This window comes from Diprion similis, chromosome 3 (assembly GCF_021155765.1).
Source record: "Diprion similis isolate iyDipSimi1 chromosome 3, iyDipSimi1.1, whole genome shotgun sequence".
In the NCBI taxonomy this organism is placed as follows: Eukaryota; Metazoa; Arthropoda; class Insecta; order Hymenoptera; family Diprionidae; genus Diprion; species Diprion similis.
Window position 1 is genome coordinate 328,559 of NC_060107.1, and position 22,118 is coordinate 350,676.

The 22,118-nt window shown below is 39.3% G+C and overlaps 4 protein-coding genes across 6 annotated transcripts; 2 read left to right on the forward strand and 2 right to left on the reverse strand.

Moving 5' to 3' along the window:
- Positions 1-561: 561 nt before the first annotated feature.
- LOC124404125 lies at positions 562-7,881 on the forward strand. Its single transcript, XM_046878012.1, has 8 exons — positions 562-958; positions 3,799-4,422; positions 4,573-4,812; positions 4,927-4,993; positions 5,156-5,317; positions 5,420-5,525; positions 5,609-5,837; positions 6,498-7,881. Exons 1-7 carry the CDS (start codon positions 868-870, stop codon positions 5,711-5,713), a joined length of 1,395 nt encoding a protein of 464 aa, XP_046733968.1. The 5' UTR covers positions 562-867; the 3' UTR covers positions 5,714-5,837; positions 6,498-7,881.
- A 438-nt stretch (positions 7,882-8,319) lies between these two features.
- On the reverse strand, positions 8,320-11,086 carry LOC124404299 (mismatch repair endonuclease PMS2). Its single transcript, XM_046878327.1, has 5 exons — positions 10,925-11,086; positions 10,660-10,819; positions 9,318-10,582; positions 8,834-9,083; positions 8,320-8,732 (listed from the first exon to the last, which is right to left on the reverse strand). Exons 1-5 carry the CDS (start codon positions 11,009-11,011, stop codon positions 8,398-8,400), a joined length of 2,097 nt encoding a protein of 698 aa, XP_046734283.1. The 5' UTR covers positions 11,012-11,086; the 3' UTR covers positions 8,320-8,397.
- A 1,167-nt stretch (positions 11,087-12,253) lies between these two features.
- Positions 12,254-17,153, forward strand: LOC124404859 (transcriptional protein SWT1). 3 transcript variants are annotated; one of them, XM_046879316.1, is made up of 12 exons: positions 12,254-12,579; positions 12,777-13,481; positions 13,515-13,716; positions 13,823-14,148; positions 14,235-14,483; positions 14,588-14,818; positions 14,884-15,138; positions 15,236-15,428; positions 15,598-15,716; positions 15,788-15,945; positions 16,058-16,198; positions 16,293-17,153. In XM_046879316.1, exons 1-12 carry the CDS (start codon positions 12,436-12,438, stop codon positions 16,543-16,545), a joined length of 2,976 nt encoding a protein of 991 aa, XP_046735272.1. In that variant the 5' UTR covers positions 12,254-12,435; the 3' UTR covers positions 16,546-17,153. The 3 variants fall into 3 exon arrangements, with proteins under 3 accessions (XP_046735272.1, XP_046735273.1, XP_046735271.1); XM_046879317.1 differs by having other exon boundaries at positions 12,783-13,480; positions 13,514-13,716; XM_046879315.1 differs by having other exon boundaries at positions 12,777-13,716.
- A 134-nt stretch (positions 17,154-17,287) lies between these two features.
- LOC124404862 (phytanoyl-CoA dioxygenase-like) lies at positions 17,288-21,193 on the reverse strand. The gene is made up of 5 exons (XM_046879320.1): positions 20,960-21,193; positions 18,516-18,659; positions 18,316-18,429; positions 18,073-18,223; positions 17,288-17,827 (listed from the first exon to the last, which is right to left on the reverse strand). Exons 1-5 carry the CDS (start codon positions 20,981-20,983, stop codon positions 17,406-17,408), a joined length of 855 nt encoding a protein of 284 aa, XP_046735276.1. The 5' UTR covers positions 20,984-21,193; the 3' UTR covers positions 17,288-17,405.
- Positions 21,194-22,118: the final 925 nt, after the last annotated feature.

Below are 22,118 nucleotides of genomic sequence, written 5' to 3' on the forward strand. Positions count from 1 at the left end.
AATTGATTCACTATACTTACAACGCTGGATGCAAGAAAGTGTTAATTTTATATACCCAGCTGTCTAACAGCGTGTAAAACACTATTATATATTATTTTAATAACAATGGTTTAACCAATCAGCAGTTAATTTATTCGTATTGAAGTGTATATTAATGTATTGAATTTGAAAAGGCTTGCCGGTCATTTCGCAATTAGTATAACACCTAAATTGGTAAATTGTTGGAATGTTTGGAATTTATCTCGAAAATGACTAGAAAAACTTGGGTAAAAGTGTAGTAGAGAGAAAGAAATATATACACACATTTCTGCATGTACTTAAGTAACAGAAAAGGATACAGGTGGCGCAACAACGGCTTTAACCGCGATAAGTCTGTCCGTGGCTTGATAAGCTCTGCGAGCCGGGCAATGTATACCTACGACTACGTGTGGGTAAAGCCATGTAAATTATTATTGTGCCAGCAGAATACACAATACGATTTATACCCGAAGCAGTAGAAATCGCGCGTCTCGGACAGCCAGTCGTGCATCTGAAATTATTAAAGTCGCTTTGTTTGTCCGATGTGTATACGATTTTCGGATAATTTGTCCTGGAGTTGAACTTTGATGCGAACCGCACCTGCAGTAATTAGCTGGTGGGCATGGTACAGGTGTATGCGTGCCTGTAGGGAGGTTGCAGAGCGAAGAGGGGGTGGATTTCCCGAGGAGCAGGAGCGCGAGAATATTGATTGAAGCTCGGGGCCACGGCGCAAACTCCGGGGAAATACTTCGAGGACTTCATGAATGACACCTTGCATATGGAAGGAGCGATCCGTTGAGTTTTAAATCGCTATTATCAGCTGTGCCGCGGGTTAAGGAAGCGACGAGGATGCCCCCCAGGCCTTTCCCGTACGCGTTCCTCGTCTTGCTCGGTGTTATCTCGGCGTTTGCTGCTCAGGATCTTCATCGATATCTGCGAGGTACGTTCAAAAACGGCTCTTTTCCGAACAATGACTATATTCGCTTATTCCAACCTGACATATATCGTCCATAATCACAGTCGCAGTGCTTGTTTTTATTCGAATTATTTTTTTTTTCCACATCGTTCGTCGTCATCCTCGAACCAGGCTTGATTATCTTTTATATATAGACAGTATGCACGTAAGGTAAGTGTACGTACCTACCAGTTATTGACCCTGTACCGATTATTGACCTTTTTAGGTTGTTCTGTTTGATCTTTAGTTCTAAAATTACCAAAAAATAAATTTCTAGTGTCTAACTCTCTAGCAATTGGTTTTAGTCATCGAGATATTCACAATTTGTGCCGTAATTTTATAATTTTGAAAAATAAGAGGGTCAATCATTGGGTCTAAACGCGTCAATAACTGCTACACTTGCCTTTCTTACTTTAGGCGTTACTTCGCGAAGACCTATCGATATAAAATACATGTCCATGCCATATTCACATGGTTTACCATTATTTATTTATCCATCCATTCTTTCCTTCCAACGCGTATTTTACCCACGTGACTGTATCTGTGCACTATACGTTACCAGCAAAAAAGGTCTCGATCGTATGGAAATTGAACTTTCACGATGCGAGTCTTCCGTAAGGTTTATCCACCCCGAAAGTTTTTTTGATTGCAAAGCCCATCGAAGGCGTTCGAATCAAAGCCGATAATTTTCGCATTAATTCATTGACCATTTGCATAATCATTGAATGAACGAATGACTCAAGTAGGACACAATCTTGTAGTTACACTTTTTGTTAGGTTGTGTGATAAGTGGCCCGTATACCAGCTCCGCGACACCTGTGGATTCATCAATTCATGAGTTCCAAATAGCAAGACATTGATCAGTGCGAATCACTGATAAATGCTGTTCGTTCAGACCAGCATCGCGAATATCATACGAACCATTTATACATTCTTTTTATTTCACACACACGGTATACGTATTCGACTAGAGGAAATTACACGAATGACATCATCCGTAGAGAGATAGTTATAAATATATTTTTTAATCTGATGTCTCAATCTTATACTATAACTCAATAAGAACGTACCGCTGATTTTCCAGTAAAACAAAAAACGACAATGCTTAGCTTAATTATGATCATAAGGATGTTAACCGGTATTACACAGCTTACGTTATTTTTTTCGTATCACCTACTTTTCATCTTCTTGTAGGTACGTAAGTAATTTAATATATGTATTTAGTGAGAATGATAAATAAGACACGCCCTTTCAGATGGTTGTTGATAGTCTCGACGTACGTCTGATACTTTGTACAAACTTCCGAGTCTATAGGAAGATCATTCGCTGTCCCTATTCGAGAGTTTTAGTTATTAAAATTGCAGAGATTGTCAGAGTCAAATGCGTTTAATGACTACCGAAAACTACGAGCATCGATCATTTCTTTATGATATAAGCGTTGAAAGTTATACGGAAGTTCTGACTTGTCGCGAGCTGTTGCGGCAATAGGTATTGATTATGTGTGAGAAAATGGGAGGAAGGCGTGAATATATTTAGGGCAAAATCTGCCCGGCATTTCCTGTCGCGTTATTACTTTTGACTTAATTTACCTAACGTGATTAGACAAAACTAGCTATAGAAAGTACGCCAACGTAGCACGTACACGTGAATCGTTATAATATACGCATTGCACGTACTATTATACCTATATCTGACCTGTCCAAGAATTAGGGTGTACTGAATAGCTCTATTAGACTTGGGTTATTGAATGGGTTAGCACTTGAGAGTCTATCGCGTTAGAGACACTACAGGACGGACTTTATCAAAGACCATTATCTTACCGAACCGGAAACCATTTGCCGGCAACAGTTTGCCCGCGTAGCCAGCCGTGATCATGCAGCGTGACAAAAACTATAATTGGTGAAAGATGCTGAGGTTCCCAGTATTTTTTGGAAAATTTTTAGCAATTTATTGATAACGATTATTGCAGGCGGATCGTAAGTCCTTTCTACGAATTATATCCACATTTATTCATAAGGTTTGTCTTGAAAGTACGTGATACTTATATTAATCGAGCTAATTTCTAGCGTGTGATAATTATTTTCAAGTCACGGGTATTACTGAATAATAAAAATGCACGATGCTTACTTTTACGAATATTCATGGAGCTTCTATCAGAATTCCTGCATATTTACATATTTTTTATTGTGCTTACAAATGCACATGGAAAATTGTAATTCACGTCATGTTTTTTAAAGTAAAAATACTGTTTCCCACAACCTTGCAAAAATATCTCCTTGTATGAAATCTGAAAAAATCCATGTAATCAATTTACCGTTATGACGAATTTACAAAAACGCAAGCAACTGAATAAATATATTTGCTATCTAATTATGATTGGGTCGAGTGATTTGTAAAATTCTATGACCTGCAGGTAGAATTATAAAAGAATTTAGTATCTAATGGTGCGCATCAAAATTACAATATTACGTGTAATTAATGCAGAGGTTGAAGCTGCGGCGTTTTTTCAATTTCAATATTTAATCCGAAGACCGACAGCCTTCCACGGTCCAGACTCTATATATTCATATCTGCAGATTTTTTCGATCCCATGAATATTCAAGACTCTTAATGTCGCGATCAGACACGTCATTATATATATATATATATATGTTTAATAATTTTCAATAGTAGTGATATAGGGCCGGTTCTGCGTACAGATCCCAATACCAACATTTTACCGACAAATTTTAACCGCTCGACTATATCACTACTTTTAACGTCATCGTCGACGGCACCTGCAGCATATAGCTCCGATATACAGGCATGCAGTTTCCTCCTTCCAGATCTGACGCCAGAACCTTCTTCCGAAAACTTGGCTCTGGCGAACCTGCAGACGTGGTTATTAAAGCCACGAAATCACGATGCCGCCGCTTACGGTTCACTGCACTACCCAGGCTCAAAAGAATTGATAGAAGAAACTCGTAAATTCCTTAAAGCCTTGGTTGACAAGCCGAGAGTGCCGGTGCATCGAAGGCTCAGCAAGAACCACCGTCTTAATGAAGCCGGCACGGTTCATCGACGATACGCGGGATGGTATCAGCCCCGAGAGTCGCAACCGTTTGTGATAAACTCAAGGTACCCTGGTTTCAACGAACCACTGGCTGAAGCGACGTCTCGCCAGAATCTGGAGAGGTACCAAACGGCTGAACATCGTCACCGTAGCCAGGGTGGTTCGAATCACGAAATAAAGAACCGACCGTCATTTGATACGTCCGAAGTAGATAACGCTCCCTCCAACCATCAGGACCCGGAAGTGGATGATTCACGAAGTCACGCTAATAACCACGAAGAGAAAGGTGAAAAATTCTCTTTCTCGTTTCCCGAGTCAAGCATCTTCGATAAGCAGCCAGCCTTTGCTCGGAGACCAAGCGATCGTGGCTACTATGAAGATGGTCTCGATACGACGCGTAAGTATTCCTTAATCGTTTATCAATTGGCGGAATTATGTTTCGTAGCTAAAAAAACAATAGATTTTTGGTGAGTCACGCGCACCTTATACCTAAGTACGGACCCTTTGTCTACAACCGTCTCTTTTCTTTATTTTTCCCCGGAAACAGAGATGGAGGACTTGCAAGACGGGAAAAGAACAGAGCGAATCCAAGCGACCGATGTGGACATTCAACCCAGTACCAACCAGGAGTCGCTGAAATTGACTGACAATGACAACGGTAACGACGGCTACGATAACGAGGAGGATGCTCCAAAGGCCCCTCCAGAACTTCAGCGTCGCGCCGAATCCCACGGTCCCTTGGTCACCTCAGTTGACCATAAGATCAGTAATGACATCTATTTTGTCGGTACGTGGAGGAGTGCTTATCTTACTCCTATTTTCACGAAACCATTACATATGCTTTCGTCTTATAGCTGAATCCTACAGTCGTACGTGCATAAACTTCTGTATCATGTTTCAGCGGTTGTAGCTGGTTGCAGTGCCGCTGCTATGTTCGTCCTCGTGCTGATTAGTCTCACCTGGTGCAGGTATGTACGGTCATTAAAATTTTTCGGCTTTTATAATTATACAGTCTGTGTCATTCGATGGTTAAGAAGGTGAATTGAGAAGAAAGAAGCGTACTGTATGAATAGAAGTATTTTTAAATAAACTTTGAATTTGGAATAAGACTAATATCCCGCTCCCTGTAGACTTCAGCGTGGAGCGAAGGCTGCAGCAGATGTCGAGTATCCGGCATACGGCGTGACGGGTCCCAACAAGGATACATCGCCGTCGGGTGACCGGAGACTCGCTCAATCCGCACAAATGTACCACTATCAACACCAAAAGCAACAGATCATTGCCATGGAGAGGTGAGGAATACCAATGAAATTCTTCTTCTCCAATTGGAATCCGATCAGCCGATTCGTAACACGAATTGCGTGAAAACTAATACGAATATACTGTCTTCACAGTCGAACTGCGGCGGTTCGAGATCCCGGCTCTGTGTCGGAGGCGGAAAGCGACGAGGAGAACGAGGAAGGCGATTACACCGTATACGAGTGTCCCGGACTCGCTCCGGTATGTATTAAATTTATGCTGTTTCACGATGACAGACGATGACAATAGTCAGTGATCCACTTTTGAATGTGCGTTTTTTGAAGACGGGGGAAATGGAAGTGAAGAACCCGCTATTTCACGACGACCCGACCCCTGCAACCCCGGCGGGACCGGGGCAAATCAACCGATCATCAGAGGACCACATGTAGTTTCAACTGGGACGCAATAGACCCTAAATTGCAGAAACCTTCCCCTGCAGGGTTTTCCGGTGCTTAGTTCACTCTGAATGTATCATATCCAAAGTCTTTAATCCATAGTATACATACATTATAGGTGTATTAGGGTGGTCCTTAAAAAGGTGATTTCTGAATTTTTACCGGCAAGCCTCCCATATTGGTTCCAAATAATTCAAAAATAATTTCCTAATTTTTTCAGGTTTTAATTCCAACTCTAACCTGTGCCGCGAAGAAGGTGGACTCCATACAATCCTTTCAAGGGCACATCTCATCTACCCAACGGATTTTGAAAATTTGAAATGGCGGATCCAATATGGTGGAGTGAACTCCAAAAAAGTCATTGCATTTCGATAAAACTCGGTACTCGGGGGTTTTCGAGGTCATTGATTACGAATTGGAACTTGAAATTACAAAATTCAAAAAGGTGGATCCAATATGGGAATATCAAGTGACTTTTGGGGTTTTGGTGCACCATATTTGATCGATCCGTCATTTTGGGTTTTCAAAGTTCGAGTTCAGATTCGTAATCAGGGACCCATGCAAGAGACCCCCTTATAGCATATTTCATCTATATCCGTTTGGTAGATTTAATACGCCCTTGAAAGGGTTCTACGGAATCCACCTTCTTTGGGGCACGGGTTAGAGATGAGATTAAAAATGTGAAAAAATTCAGGAATTATTTTTTCAATTATTTGGAAGCGATTTGGGGGGCGCACCGATCGAAATTCGAAATGATCTTTTTAAAGACCACCTTGAGGTGTATATACACACTCACACACACGCATATTATACATACTATACATAATTAATATGCCATACTGCAAGATCTTATATTACTATTTGTACTGTGAGACGAATCTTTTTCGTATATCAATAACTATAAATGCGAAGTATGTTCGCGTAATCTTTCGAGACGCATAATGAGAGTCAGCTGCGCTGCAAGAAAAACGAATAAGTAATTAATTATCAAATTGAATGAGAATTCTATACAATGCCTACATGGAACTCGGTTTTCGCTCGGGGTTATTTTTATACCTAGTGTGGTTTTCACAATATACGGATTAACAAACACTACGGGCAATCCGCGATATCAAGTAATCTCTGCGTTTTATTCTTGAGCACCAATCCGAAATACGTGGCACTCATCCATCGCATCGATTTTTCCGACGATTGAAGTAAAGTCGAATGTTTACACGATGTGATATGCGAGAGTTTTTGGTTTCAATTTCAGACAGAGAACCGGAGTGATTCAATTACCGTCGTATACCTATTTGTACTTATTAACAATATTATAATATCGCTTCCTACGTCCAAGGTACAGAGAATTAAAAATATCAGGCTTCATCTGTCCCGATAAATTTATAAGAGCAAATCAATTTCTGTCAACCATGTTACTAATTGGGCGTGTCACGGTCACATGGAATTGTAGGTATTGATAATTTGAGACATCTTGCAGAATTTTTAAATCGTGTTCTGCTTTAAACAGAGATGTTTACTTGAATACAGTATTATTTGGTGTTACAGTTATATATTGTGAGAGAGATAGAGAAATAATTTGTCCATATAAAAATGCAGGTCATTCGTTTCGAGTACATACATCACTTTTACAAGCTTCATTCGTTTCGTCTATTTTTTTATGAGTATAGAGAATGACTATTTATCGAATATATGAATTGCGAAAGCAAGGTAGCTCGGAGAAGAGAAATACGGGTTTCCGGATGCTAGATTCTTATTCTTTTCAGTATTTGTAAGTTTATCTATTATCAGCCGTACGTTTTACGCATTGACTATCGTGGTGAGAATTAAATCAGATGGTTGTTAATTTTGTCTTTTTGTGGGGCCACCTTGCATATAGCAGAACTTTGAATATATAAATATATTTACAATTGAATATTTATATCTATGAACAGACATACCTATGTATACATCCGACTATATCTACAGTTAAAAAAGAGACTTTTATTGATGTTATAATGTATAATGAATCAAAGAATTGAACAATCCATTCTAATAAAATATAGCGTGGCTCTTTTAATAATTTTTAGCGATCATGTATAATACCTATGTAATTACGCGGATCTCTATACGGATCAAGAGTCGTAGGTCCAAGTTGTTTTGCATTATACGTACTCAGTTTGTAAGAAAAAAAAAAGTACTGAAGTTGCATAGCGTATAGCACCTTCTTGTATGTATACGTACATACTATATAATATTAATTTCTTCCGACGCACTTTCTATTGCTAATATATGGTAAATTTTATTATGCGCGAGAACATAAGATATCCAAATTTTATTAATTTACGCTCTTCCAATTAAAAAAAAAAAACAAAAAAAAAACCGCTAGTGTCTAGTGTGTGTTAGAAATGATGTATTATTATTTTACTAAATAAATGGTTTATTTTATAATTTGTTGAAACATCTTTAAATTCATCTCTATAATCTTCATTATTTGAAAACTACCATGAAATCCTGTCGAGTTGCAGGGTGTCCGTAAAAACTTCTTTATATTGGCAGCGTACCTTATGTTCAAACTTGTTCAACTGTTGTCAACATGAAAATGATGGACATTGGAAAGCTTTGAAAACGAGCAAAAGATTTTATTATCATCATAGAAATTGCTGTCAACAACATGCTTTATAGCGAATGCAAGTAAAGGGTCAACGCGATAGCAGCGAGAGGCACAATAAATGTCTGATCGTAGGCCTCCCATGCGGACAACTCCAAGGATTCTTTATTTGACCCATCTGCGTCATAAGGCGACGCATATCGACATCGTTCAATGCTTTTCCGACCATAACAGCCCCGCGACAAGCTCGTGAGGCAAGCATCTGCCGCACTCGACTTGGACGAGGTATTCCATCTCCGCAATCGATACTGTCATCACTCCCTCCTTCCCTTATCAGAAATACCAGCTCCTCTATGTCTTCTTGACCAAATTGCCAATTTCCACTGACCGGAATTCCCGTCACCTCCACACGATGACCCGGCTCTCCTGGGGTTAACCGGAAAATACAATTTGTTCATATTTCTATCAATCAAAATTGATATCTGATATAAAATTCATATTCTACTCTAACATGACGTTGAACTTACCCTGATCATTTATTTTCAACGTGAATCCATTGTCAATAAACGTTTGTTGGTGCTCGATGAGTATGGTTTCGTTGAGTACGGCAAGATTTAGTCGTTGAGGGGCGATCAACTTTTGAGTACGAAGCTTTGTTTCTGCTTGCAATTTTTCGAAACGGTACTTTTCGTCGGTGGCGTGCTGGTCCACGATAAATAAGTCATCGTCAAGCCGAGCGACGATAAAGCCAAGATTAAACTGTCCCACGATCTCCATCTGCATTCATAATTCAGATACTCAAGATGCAAGTGTGCGACTGCAAGGAATAAATAATCACCAAATTAACTAGGTGTGCTAGAATTAACAACCCTGCATTTTTTAAATTAAAATTCTGATTAATTGTGAATATTGTTGAAAACATGAAGATGGCCATAAAAACTGAAACACCCGAAAGGTGTATGCGGCCATAGAAACAATGACAGAGTAAAATGAAAATGTAAGTAAATAGACCTTATCAAAGGAGTCTTTTGTCAATTCTCGGCGTAATTCCTGCTCTGCATCTTTACACAGATTTGGTTCTATCTTTGTTCTAAATTTCACTTTTCTTGCTAGATTTTGACCATTCATTCCTTGACGTGCGTTACAGGCGACAAGAGCCTGCTTTATCAAATCAAGATTAATTTCCATAGTTATTGTAGTTGACTTAGTCGAGTACCCGAGTCGTGGTGGATTTTTTCTTGTCTCACTTATTTCTGTACGACAGGATACAAGATTCTTACTATCTTCTTGACTATTAATTTCAGTATTTTCCGGAATACGCTGCTGCCTCTTAGCTGGTGGTTCATTGTTGTCGGTGGAAGATGAGGTTCTCTTAAAGGCAAAATTAGGTTCCACTAGCTTAGCAGCAGTCAAATTTCCCAGGGTCTTTTCCCAAGTTTGAAGAAGGCTCGATTTAAGACTGGCCAAAATTAATGACTCTTGTATCAAAAATATGGTTCTTTTGTCAGGAGTGACATTAACATCTGCGCAATCTCTCTTCAGATTTAAGTTCAAAAATACAAATGGATATTGTTTGGCATTGTACTTGTGATAAACATGATTAAAAAGCCTTGATACTTTTACAGGATCGCACGGACGACCGTTAACATAAAAAAATTGTCTGTCCGGAGCGGAACGACCCATGGAATGATCGCAGCTCGACACATAACATTCCCAGGAGAAATTGCTTTTTGACTTTTCAACGACGTCAGAAGGTAGTCCATATTCTTGAAGTACAGACTCCTCGGGTAAAATTTGTTCAACTTGAAGCAGTCCGTCAAGTGATTTTTTACCAAAAATAGATAGTATATTATCCTGAACGTTGATTGCACCAAGAGTTCCCAAAACTTGAGAGGACTGTTTTCCAGAAATGGCATTACTGCACGTTATCCTGATATCAGTAGAGACCAAACAGTATCCATACAGGACCTGGATCGCCTTTGAGAATTCCTTTTTATAATTTCTTTGAAACTCCTTAGCTCGGACAGGAAGAGTTTTGAAAAGATTTCTGATATATACAGTTGTACCGACTGCCCTGGCACATGCCTCTTTTCTTTTTAAAAATCCATTTTTGTCAAATTCCAACTTGTAGCCGTGTTCCTTAGACTTGTGCCTGGTAACAATGCTCAATTCAGATAACGCGCATAAAGAACTCAGCGCTTCCCCTCTGAATCCAAAAGTTCCAACCTCGGTCAGGTCAGAGAAGTCTCGCAGCTTTGAAGTGTGGTGTTTCAACCCTAGCCAAAAGATAAGAATGCTTTGTGAAAAGCACACAGGTGATTGGACGAGGCGCTGAGCATTATAGACTACAAACCTAGACCCTCGAAGTCTTCCTCGAGTACTCCACACCCGTCGTCGCTGACACTGACGCAGGTCCGTCCGTGATCAGTCAATTTAACCTCAATCAATTTGGCACCGCTGTCCAAACTATTTTCAACCAGTTCTTTAATCGCAGTGGCTAAATCCAGAACGACCTACAAATTTTGGTTGGAGATACATACATGTCATTTGGAGTCATGCGATTCTCGTGATTTTTGTTCAGTGGTTCAGAACCATAAGTAAACAATGTGCACCCTAACCTGCCCGGAGCAAATATGATGAACGGCATCCTTGCTTATCGGCTCTATTTTTTTCGATGTCTCTGTTGTTGGGATAGCCTCGTCCATAATTTATAATTCAAAGTTACTCGTAATGATCTTCGCAATGTGCATATGTCGCACGCTTCGAAATCGTGTTCCAGACGCAAGCCTACGGAGACTCGGTTTTGAAGTGCCGGCATTCTAGTAACAGGGGGGGATAATTCCTCCCTCTTGCTAGATAATATCCTTGCAATATTCCCGGGATATTCTTTAATTCAATTATGGAGGATCCCCTCATTTGTCCCCTGCAAGGTGAATTTTTCGAGGAATTTTTTTAACCAGGATTTCTTCACTTCTGGTAATTAGAAAAAAACAAACGGCGTTTTGGCTCGTCTGAAAAACAAATCATTTGCGTTTACTGCCAAGTGACCATTTCGTAGAAGAGAAAAATTCTCTTGCTGGTTGATTGAACAGTGCGGCTACCATAGAGATATAAGAAGTGAAGAAACTAAAATGCCGTTTGGTTTTTTCCGATTACCAGAAGTCCTGAAGGAGTGAAGAAATCCTGGAAACCAGCTGATGTGGTTTTTTTTTTAACACCGAAGATATCAATAAATATAAGCTGAAAGTTTCTAAGTAATTGATTGCACAGTTTAGTCTTTTTAATCCACAGCAAAGCTCTCAGTTCGGCGGACAAAAAATAAGCGAACCCGAAAGACATTTTGTGGGTACTGGGTAGACAAGTTAATATGATAGTGTTGAGTTCTTATTGCTAGTTCCTTACGAGTACGAAATTTGCTTCGTGATTCCTCCTTTTTCGATACGCAAAAGCAATTTACTGTGCTCGTAATGTTGCATATTAAATATCATAAATAATACGAAACAAGTCACCTAGTTTAATTAATATTTTCAAATTAGCAGCCTGACTTGAAACGTATCTCGATTTTCTGAATCACGAAGGGGACTGTGAAGGTTCAAGATTTTAAACTTTGCATGCCTCTGATTGTTTATAACAATGGTACAAATGAATATACCCGCCTCGTACTTTCAGAGGTGTTTATTGGCATATTTGTGAATAATTTTATTGTTTAGAGTCAAAATTCGTATTAGGCGATTTGAACGTTCAAAAACGTGAAAAATTAACTTGACGCCAGAATAGTTGAATATTAACAAAACGAGCGAAATGAACATGATATCTACGCTGTGTGCAATGCGACAGCGTCATTTGGACCAATCAGAAAACAGCTTTAAAGCTGTGGTGTAAACCAGGCCAAAAGCGCGTGGCATATTCACTTCTCTGTTTACGGTTTACACTTGTGGTCTTACCTAGTTGTTACCAAATGGCCAAATACGAAAGTTTATTTTTGTACAACATTAGTGCGTGTTCGAATAAATTATTTTGTGTGTCGTGTTAATCTGTTACCAGGTTTTCTGCGCGATTAGCAGTATAATATGACTGAATCACTCTATATCAATCATCCCATTATTTCGCTCAAGAAGAATATTCGACAATGAGTTCGACGAAAAAAAGTAAAGTTAACCTCCCCAATGGTTGGATAGTCGTCAATTCAACAAGTTTTCCCGACAGGGTTTATTACTTCAATGTACGTACTGGAAAATCGTCTTGGACAGAACCGTCGGACGAGACAACCAAGGTACGTGGTTCACCCAATCATTTAAATACATCTATCTTGCCACGTAGTTTTATTACGTGTCCGATTGCATGTTTCATAACCTTCAAAGTCGCAAATTATTTCATCACAAGCCGAGCTCAGCCGAAAGTTCAGTGATTTGCTTCCAATGCTTGTGTCATGTTACGTTGAATTACAGCAGTTCTTTTTTCTTTGCACAGCTTCAGCCTGAAAAAGCTGGACAAAAGCGTAAACTATCGATTGACAATGACGTGGCCTCCCCTAATCCAACTTCCTTGGATAAATCACAGAAGTCCGGTGGTAATGATACGCCCCGGCGGTTATTGCGAGCCAAGCGATGTTCGGAACCATCTGAAATATCCGAAACACCACAGATGAAGGCGTTGAGAGAAAAAATGACCAGGCAAAAGTCTAAATCTATGCAGAGGAAGAAGCCGAAGCAAGGTCTCTGTGTAGCTGAGAATAACACTCAAGATGAGCCACTGCTTAATCGTCTTGGTAGTGCGGAATTGCCCCCATGCTCACAGCGTACTAGGCGATGTTCTGAACCGACTAAAGTAGTGGAAACGCCCCAGATGAAAGCATTGAGGATAAAAATTCTGGAGAAAACATCGAAGTCTGTACAGAATCGAAAGGCAAAATCAAGTGTCTCAGGGCTTGAGAATAATAATGAGGATTTACCTTCGTTTGCGAATAAACGAAACAATAGTAGCAGATCAAAGACTCAAAGATGTTGCACTAAATCGTCTAATGGTGATACCAGGAAACCAGATGACAATGTTTCCGGTGTCGGGAGTACCTTGAATGCTGCAGAGTCATTTGTGACTGGATCAACTACTTCAGCTACATCAAGTGGTACAGAGAAGCTGAAAGTAGGACACCGACGAGGCCTTGAACTCGATAATGTAAGACGAAACATTTGTCGTACAGATAGTGGTAAAAAGAATTTGGCCAGTAAAAGGCTGGACAGTTTAAAGAATAAACTTAGCACCATTCGTAAGAAAATAGAACCTTCCATATCTGCCAAGGTGGCTCGGCGATTGGCAACACAAGATGTTACACCTAAGAAACTCGATAAAATATTCGATAGGAGTGTTGAGAATATTGCAGTACGTGAAATGCGGCCTACTAGCCCTACAGGTATTTCTATAATAAATTGATCCTAGTAATTGTGTTTTAATATGAAATAAGTTTTCACCCAAATCTATCATATTGTTTAATCTGACAAACTTTTGCTACATTTCAGACCCAGTGCCGAGCATTTATCAAAATACTGAATCACGATTCAAATCACTCAAAGCAAGGCTTGCCAGCAGGTCGTCTTCATTAGATATCAAAACTCAGCAGGAGAATGATCTTTCGGATAACGTAGCCTTGTCTAATCTTCCAAAGATTCCTAAAGCTAACAAAAAAAAAAAGAAAACTGGTCATTTGGAAAAAGCAAGCGTCGATACTAATGTCGACGAAAGGACTCATGTGTCTATGAACCAAGCTGTGGCGCAACATACAGATGACGCATTTTTTGAAGAAATGGAATGGGAACCCATTGAACAAGAAAAAGTCATCGTTGAAGTGAGATATATATGAAAGCATTTTCAGAGTTTACGAACATCAGCAACATGTAGTAGGACATCTAATGATAAGATCATTATTTCTAGGTTCAAGAAGTTAGGATGCACCTCTCTACGGATATTGGTGCGACGGAGCAGAAGCCCCCTAATTATACTGTAAAAGGCCTAGAGTTTTCCCACATTTCTGAGAACACAAATCAGATAGTTGTGTATATTGTTGTGGACACCAATGTCTTTTTGTCAAATTTGAAGATAGTTACTGAAATCTTGGAGGGTTGTCATCAAACAAAATTCCGATATAAACCTGTTGTAGTAGTACCTTGGATGGTATTACAGGTTAGTAATTGTCGAAAACTTTGTAGAATTTCTGCTTCAAGAACGAATCAGTATTTTTCAGATTTAATTGTTTTTTATTTGTATTTGATATTCTTCTGCTACAGGAGTTGGACTATATAAAGGATAACAAATCACAAAGGAAATCAACACACTTACAAAGAAGTGCCAAAATCGCAGTCGATTTGTTGTTTCAATATTTCTCAAGTAAGCACCCTCGACTACAAGGTCAAACGGCTGCAGATGCTGCTTCGAACAGAGTAAAATATCAGACCGACTCGCCAGATGATGAAATATTGCAAACTTGTTTGAAAATTCGAGAATTTGGATGCACAGTTGTGAGTTACTCTTAGAGTTGCTGGAAATTTGAACTTTTACTGATTTACTAAATTATTTGCCTTAGGTTTTGCTGTCCAATGACAAAAATCTGTGCAACAAGGCAATGATACACGATATCCCCACTTATGGGCGGCATAAATCTATTCAAGCAATGCTTTTACTGAATACGAATGAAATTGAAGCTAAATCCCCTACAACGCAAGTGAAACCAGTGAAAGGCATTGAAAACCATACAGAAACGGTTAATTCAAAAGAGGCTGATATATCGGATGAAATTTTCTGTGAGGCAAAAGCTATAATGAAGTACTTCTTATCTGTTGTGAGTATTTTAAAAGTTTGTTACAACTTTTTTTCCCTCTTCATCAAACTTTCTAAGTATGAGTATGCAAACCTAACTGCAACTAATATTTTTCTAGATCGTTTCCAAGGAAATGGAAAAATTATTCGGGGAAAACTGGGAAAGGCACGCGATAATTCAACCTCCTTGGTCAGTGATAGACGTTCTGAAGTGTACCTCGAAACACTGGATCGCCGCAATTAGTGATGCCTTTGTAAGACGGGCTGAAACCGTGGTTATGAAACTGACAGAGATGTTTCTCAATGCTCCAAGTATGTGAATACCGTATTTCTATGAAAATAAGACAGAACTGAATATGAAAAGCACCCGAAGCTGGAAAGATTCCTAGAAAAGGTGCTATTCTTTATTTTATAGAAATATCCATGAACCGATTTTGTATTTATATTCTATTTTTCACACGAAATTGATATTGGGTTTCAGAATATGGTCAGAGTTTAAAATCTATCAGCACCGTGTTAGAAGTATGCTATGATCTTGTACAGATGGTGAAATTGGATGAATATCAGGAACTATCTTATAAATCATGTTCTAACATAAAGGTAAATAACGAATGACTTACGTTTAATTGCCTATAAGCGAACTAACGTTTCACCCGTGGCCTATATTTTAGAAGCTGATTGATAGATGTAATGAAAACCTGAAGGAAATCCAGGTAGAAAAAAATCAGACCTTGAACGAACTTGAAAACGAGAGTGTGAAAATCGAGCAAAGGGCCAACAATGCTTTCAAATACTTTGATCAAATTTGGACGTTTACAAATAACTTTTGGTAAGATGCATTGCTAATTTTCAAAGAGTTTTCAATACCAGTTCCGTAGAAAAGGCACTTTCTAAAATTGAAACGACTGGAAATAATCTAAAAGATTTTCACGGAATTCCAGTGGAATGTCAGCCGATTTGGCTGGAATACCTCACTCCATAACTTACGAAGGATTCAATCCCGCTCCGTCAGCTGAAACTATAAATCGATTGCAGCCAGAATTAGTATCTAGCTTGAATCAGCTGATACACGTTCTACGAACGTAGGTTGAGCTGCATTCAATATTGTTACATCATTTTTCACCAGTTAGTTATTAAGATCTCTATGGTAGTAATCGCGGACGAAATTTATTTCAGGGTTTTAAGCGAGGTGAGCTCTCTGACTGTGTCCCATCCAGCACTTATTGCCCTTCACCAAAGTCTGGTCAATTACCTTCCAAATTCTGGCGAGTTTAACGACTCGAGCTCTTTGGATATCAGCGATCTCCTTTGCTGTATCAGATTGAAAAAAGAGTATTTGATGACTGGAATGGTCCAATTGCAAGAACTGAGTTGTCAGTTTTGCCGGATAGCAGACTTTCGCTCAATGACTGTTGGCATTTCGAGTTAGACGCGTCAAAGTTGAAGTACGTTAGAACGGTGTGATATTGAAACTAACGTAATCTATGAGTGCTGTGTTAGTCTGAAGGTTATTTTTGAGAAAAATTTATTTACTCAGAATGTTGTTCACAAGTTTAATAATTTGACACATTTGCCGCTAAATTGAGACCCTGTTGAAACTTGAATTTTATGTTTTAGAGTAGACTGTAGTTTTTATACTCGAATTTTGCACTTGTTATGAGACGCTGATATTATAGTTTTGTTTGGTCTAAACAGATCTTTATTCGTGTCCTTACTCATCGTGAGATGTACAAAACAAAAGTTGGTAACTTAGCTGAAAAAGAAACATAAACTATTCATTTCGGTTGTAAATACCGTTCCGAATAGCTCCAGTGTTATTACGCATATGTGATATAAGTATAGTTTAGCAGAGAAGCATCTATATTTCGAGAGAAATGCAGGTACATACAGATGTATAGAAAGAGGTATAATATATTTATTCGAAACGTAAGTACAAATGTAAAACAAGTCTAATCAAAGTGAATTAAAACTTGTATATAACCGTATACTCAAACTCGGACTGTACATATTAATTGTCTTAAACGATATAACGCATAGTTCTCCCCATCCCCTGCGTCTGAGTATTTTACACACACTTGAAAATTGGAATTAGTTAACTCAGCGGGTTTATAACATTAAAACGAATTTAAAAGAGATGGGGGTTTGCATTGTAGGTATAAATATATAAACATATCTATTTTTTTCGATACTCTTGACGATTGACGTTTAAGAGCTTGAAAAGCCAGTGAATTCGTCGTAAAAATTGAGAGAAAAATAAATTCGAAGAATGCATTGAACAAACGTAATTGTCTAATTTCTGTATAGTAAAGGAAACCCCTCAGGATTAGGGGGTTGAAGCCAGTTGTCCTTGGAGTACTGTACGTGTTTGGTTTCGACGACGTGGTAGGTGTAGGCGTGTCGGGACTTCTGGCTCTTGTTGCTATTCGAGAAATGGACGACCTGCCCGTGGAGGAGCACGCAGGTCCCTTTCTTGACCGGTATGGCTCGGAAGTTGCTCTGGGGGTAGCAGGGCGCGGCGCTGTCGTATACCAGAAGCTCGCTGGCCTCCGGATCCTTGTTGCGCATGTAGCGTCGATGCACTCCGCCTTTGTGAGAGCCAGGCGCTATCCACAGACAGCCGTTCTCCAGCGTAGCGTCCTCCAGGGCTATCCAGAAGCCTAGGAGCTGAGGGGGTTGCGTATAGAGGTACGTTGCGTCCTGGTGTGCGGTTACTGGAATGAGAAATAAATATCACTTTTTATTGATTAATTTGTAGGAATTTGCCCTGCAGGTAGTGCAGGGAGTTGGAAGAGGCAGAGCAATTGGTTAGTTTACGATTAGAAACATCGTCCGAGGAGCGTGTTAAGATAACTTCGTCTGGGTTTCGGAAGAATCTGGAACCATCTCTGAGAACGGTTGTAAATACCATTACTACGGTTAACGGGTAATGTTCAGTACGTGCATACTTAGTTTATACCTTCAGAACCAATACCGGGATTTTTGTATATATACATCGACTGACATATTGCTGGTTCCTGAAAGTTTAGCTGAAAAGCAGTCTCCTTTGCTCTGTCGTCGAATGAAATTTTCTTAAACGTTGGATGCAGCCAGTGAAGAGCGTGTCCCACCTGGTAACAATCGTTCGATTTGATTCGCACACTTTTTTAAGACAATACACGTGCAGTTCTTTTCCAAACATTCGGTTATTATACACATTCACCTTGTTCAGTGATACTCTGGGATGAACTTTCAGTTTTCCGTCATCCTCCAGAGCTCCAGCCTCGAAGAAGAGGCTTATCTTGTGGGCGCTGTCGAGAAAATATTGATCCTTGCTCTGCAAATTATTGTTATTGCTCTTGTTAAACCGATCGTTATGTAATCTATGAGTTATATATGGAATTTCTAGCAGAGGAATCTTACTTGCGGCAAGTTTACGGTATCGAATACTCGTCTTTCGTTTTCCGGTGGCAAGTTTGTCGTAAATTCTTCGCCTGCGGTACGGAGCTCTTCAACCTCGCTAGGTGAAAGATAATCTTCCAGCACGACGTAGCCATCGTTTTGAAACTGAAAAAAAATTTTGAAGAATTCAATTTTCCCTTAAGATTACGACTACACGCTATCATGAATCTTCATGTAAGATCTGGAACGATTCAGCGCGTGCCAGTATTCATGTATCTACCCACGGGGGATACACTTTGAATGTATTTTTATTCAATGTAACAAGAATAATCTCTGCCGAGTCTTTCTACCACCTGGTGATTAGGTGCCAAAGTCTGCGTTTCACCGTAAAGGTCGTTCTATTTTCAAATCGGAGCACTTCCGAATGTCGTGCGAGTACGTTGTCCGTTATTCGCGCGACGCGAACTGATAGAGAAAAGACTGTCGATTCGTTTGCTTCGAATAGCGAGGAAAAAGGATGATTATTGCCATGGCATATGTTATTATAAAGTACCTTAGCGCCTGCGTTAAAAATATACCAAGAAACAAATATAGACGCAGAGCTGTAATGATCGGGGATTCCCCAGCTATGCCAAAAAGCTATCACACGTCATCAATGACGCTTCGTTATGTGTTATATTGAAGAGGGCAGGAGACAAAATAGACATGACTAGTCACTGTTTTTCTTCGTTACGTTTTCACTACATATACCTGATTTCCCGTTTCTCCGCTTATAAATACACCTTACGTATTGCATCCGAATTTTCAAAATATGCCGATCATGATGCCTTAGAAGTACGCGAGTATTGCTAACAGCTGAAATATGCAACTGTGTATACACACTGTAATAATATACATTCGTGCATTTTACAAATATACTTTGCACATTCATGTCCAAATATAGTGTGTCCACGCACTTGTTCTTTCAGTTAGAATTTAATAATTTTTAATACCTCCCTATAGGAGATTCATCTCTTCAATAAAATCATTAAACATTCGTCATGTAATGAAATACAACTGACCTTTTATATTTCATGGAATATGTGTAATATGCAGCGGAATATATTGCCCTTACGATACGTAATGCTCGTATATGTTCACCCGGGGGGGGGGGGGGGGGGGGGGGGGAGGGGGGGGGGCATTGTTTTTCCGCGTAATTGCAGAATGGACGAACGAAAATAGACGTGTACAGTTTGTGGTAACGGGGGTGTTACATCGGGATCTTAGCTGAATGAATCTTTAAAGATAGAACGAAAGACTCAGCTAACGCGGTTACATTGATGCACGAATGGAATGTACGTGTGCGTAGCATGATTGCAAACTTACGTGTCGGACGGTTTTAGAATTGCAAGCAACAAACCGTTATGATTCGCGCTGGGATATCAGCGTGATTATAGTTTATTCTTTTACTCATAAACAGTGCTGATTCTATGTGATTTTTATTCTCGAATACACTGAAATACGGCTGGTGATTAAAAGCGACTAGTGTTACGAGAGATGATGCGTTTCTCAGTCTTTAGATGAATATTATCGCTTGTACTCTATAGCGGCCTCGCTTGCCGTAACAAAAATTTAAAAATAGCCCTATGCATTGGTGTTCACGGTGAAGGGTAATACGTATAAGTGGCGTGGGCTTCGACACTGAATTTGATTGCTCTTTGCAATCAGATTCTACAAATAAGAACAGCTAGAGATCATCCGTCAATAATTTTCAATTCGTTGTATTTGCAAACAAATTGGGACATATGCACCGATTACTGTCCCTTCTTGGGTTTCAACGCAAGACAATTTGAATTCGGAAAAAGTTTCCAATCGCGGGTACAAAATATCTGCAATAACTATTGACAAGAGATATTAACTTGTCGATAAACGCAGAGGTCGGGGGTTCTCAAAAAAGAAAAACTAAGAAACCCAACTTGATTATGGAAATATTTAAAGAGAAAGTATATTGACAGTTATGTCACATGTAAAGCATCGCTGAGAATGTGAGAATTGATGCAGATTGTTGCGAGTGCCATTTCTCATTGTCAGGGTGTAGAATTTTTGACATTACCTGAACTAGTGATTGAAGATTAATGAATTAAACTATTTTGCGTTACGACGGTTTCGCTAATCTAGTGATAAAATTATGTAGTTTTCCATTGACCATTGGTTTTGCAAGTACAGATTTTTTGTGTGAAATTCCTGAAACGTATTTCACCATACAGTAATACGCATAACACACAACCTATCAAACGAAACAGAGTTTATCAGACAGACTGTATATCAGAAGAATTTGACCTGTGAAACGGCCGTTTTCTACATACAGTGATAACGTGACAAGTGTGCATGTGTTATGTTCTGCGGTCTAGATACCTTAGCACTTACTGATACAGAGCAGACAATTCTATGGTCAGTAGAATGATGATATATTAAGTGCAACTCACCTTCGAAAGTATGTCCATCTTCATACCGGACCCTTACGAATTAATATTTACCTCCTATTATGGAATAATAATTTTTCGTATTCCGCGCGCTCTCCAAAAACACGAGTTAAAAATTTCAAAATTACGATTTACGTCCCAAATTGGAGAGTATGAACTAATACAAAGAAAGAATCTTCGCGCCGAGGAAGATTGCAGTGAAGCGCTTGGCGGCACTTTGACGACTGCGGACTCGGGGGGGTTTGGGTATTGGAATGCCGTGGGGATTGCGGAAGCAAGGAAGAGCAGCGAGGCGTGGAGTCGACATTCGGGTACAGCGGCAAAGACGACCGTAACGCGGTGTGACAACGACGAACCTAACTGAAATTTTGCTCGCTAGAGAAAAAGACAACTTTTGAAATTGTCTTCTTGCCGTGATTTGTGATTGTTGCCTAATATTGCAAAAGGAATGTAGATAAAAAAGATTAAATCACCGAAAGAAAAAATGGGGCGCCCCATTGAATTTAACCCATGTAGCATGAAATATGGCGGGACCGTCAGTATTAGCGAATCTTTGTTTTCAGTCCTTACTGAATTCTTGCCGCTTGTTTTTCACCTACTAGGTTCTGAGAAGGAATCTTTCTTCTTTTTTTAATTTTTCCGCTGATATAATCGCGAATTGCTTCTTGCTAGTTGAAACCTCTCAAGTCGTTTATTAATTAAATATCGAGAAACTTTCGCGGTGGCTCATACCTTCAAATTTACGCCTGACGCAACTGGCGACGGCAATTCGGTAAACTTCATCGAATCATGTGCAGCTTTCTGATCAGACGAGACGTAGACGAGCAAGCTTCGTACGGTGTCCTTTATATCGCGCGATTTTGTCAGTGCATTATCAAGAAACTTAAATTGGATGATTAATCCACTAATCACAGATATGCGTCATATTTTTTTTCTGATTCCTGCTTACCCAATTTCGTTAGACTCGTAGTTGAATTTTTAGTATGCTTTTTTCAATTTCTTTGCACGTTAAAAGAACCAAGTTTTTACAGACAGTTTTTTGTTACGTTTTTGGATTCTAGCTTTTTAGAAATTTTTAGGCATCTGAGATGGTAACAGGAATAGATAAATGCAAAGATATAGATACGATATATTTATTACATGTATTAAGAAACACAAATAC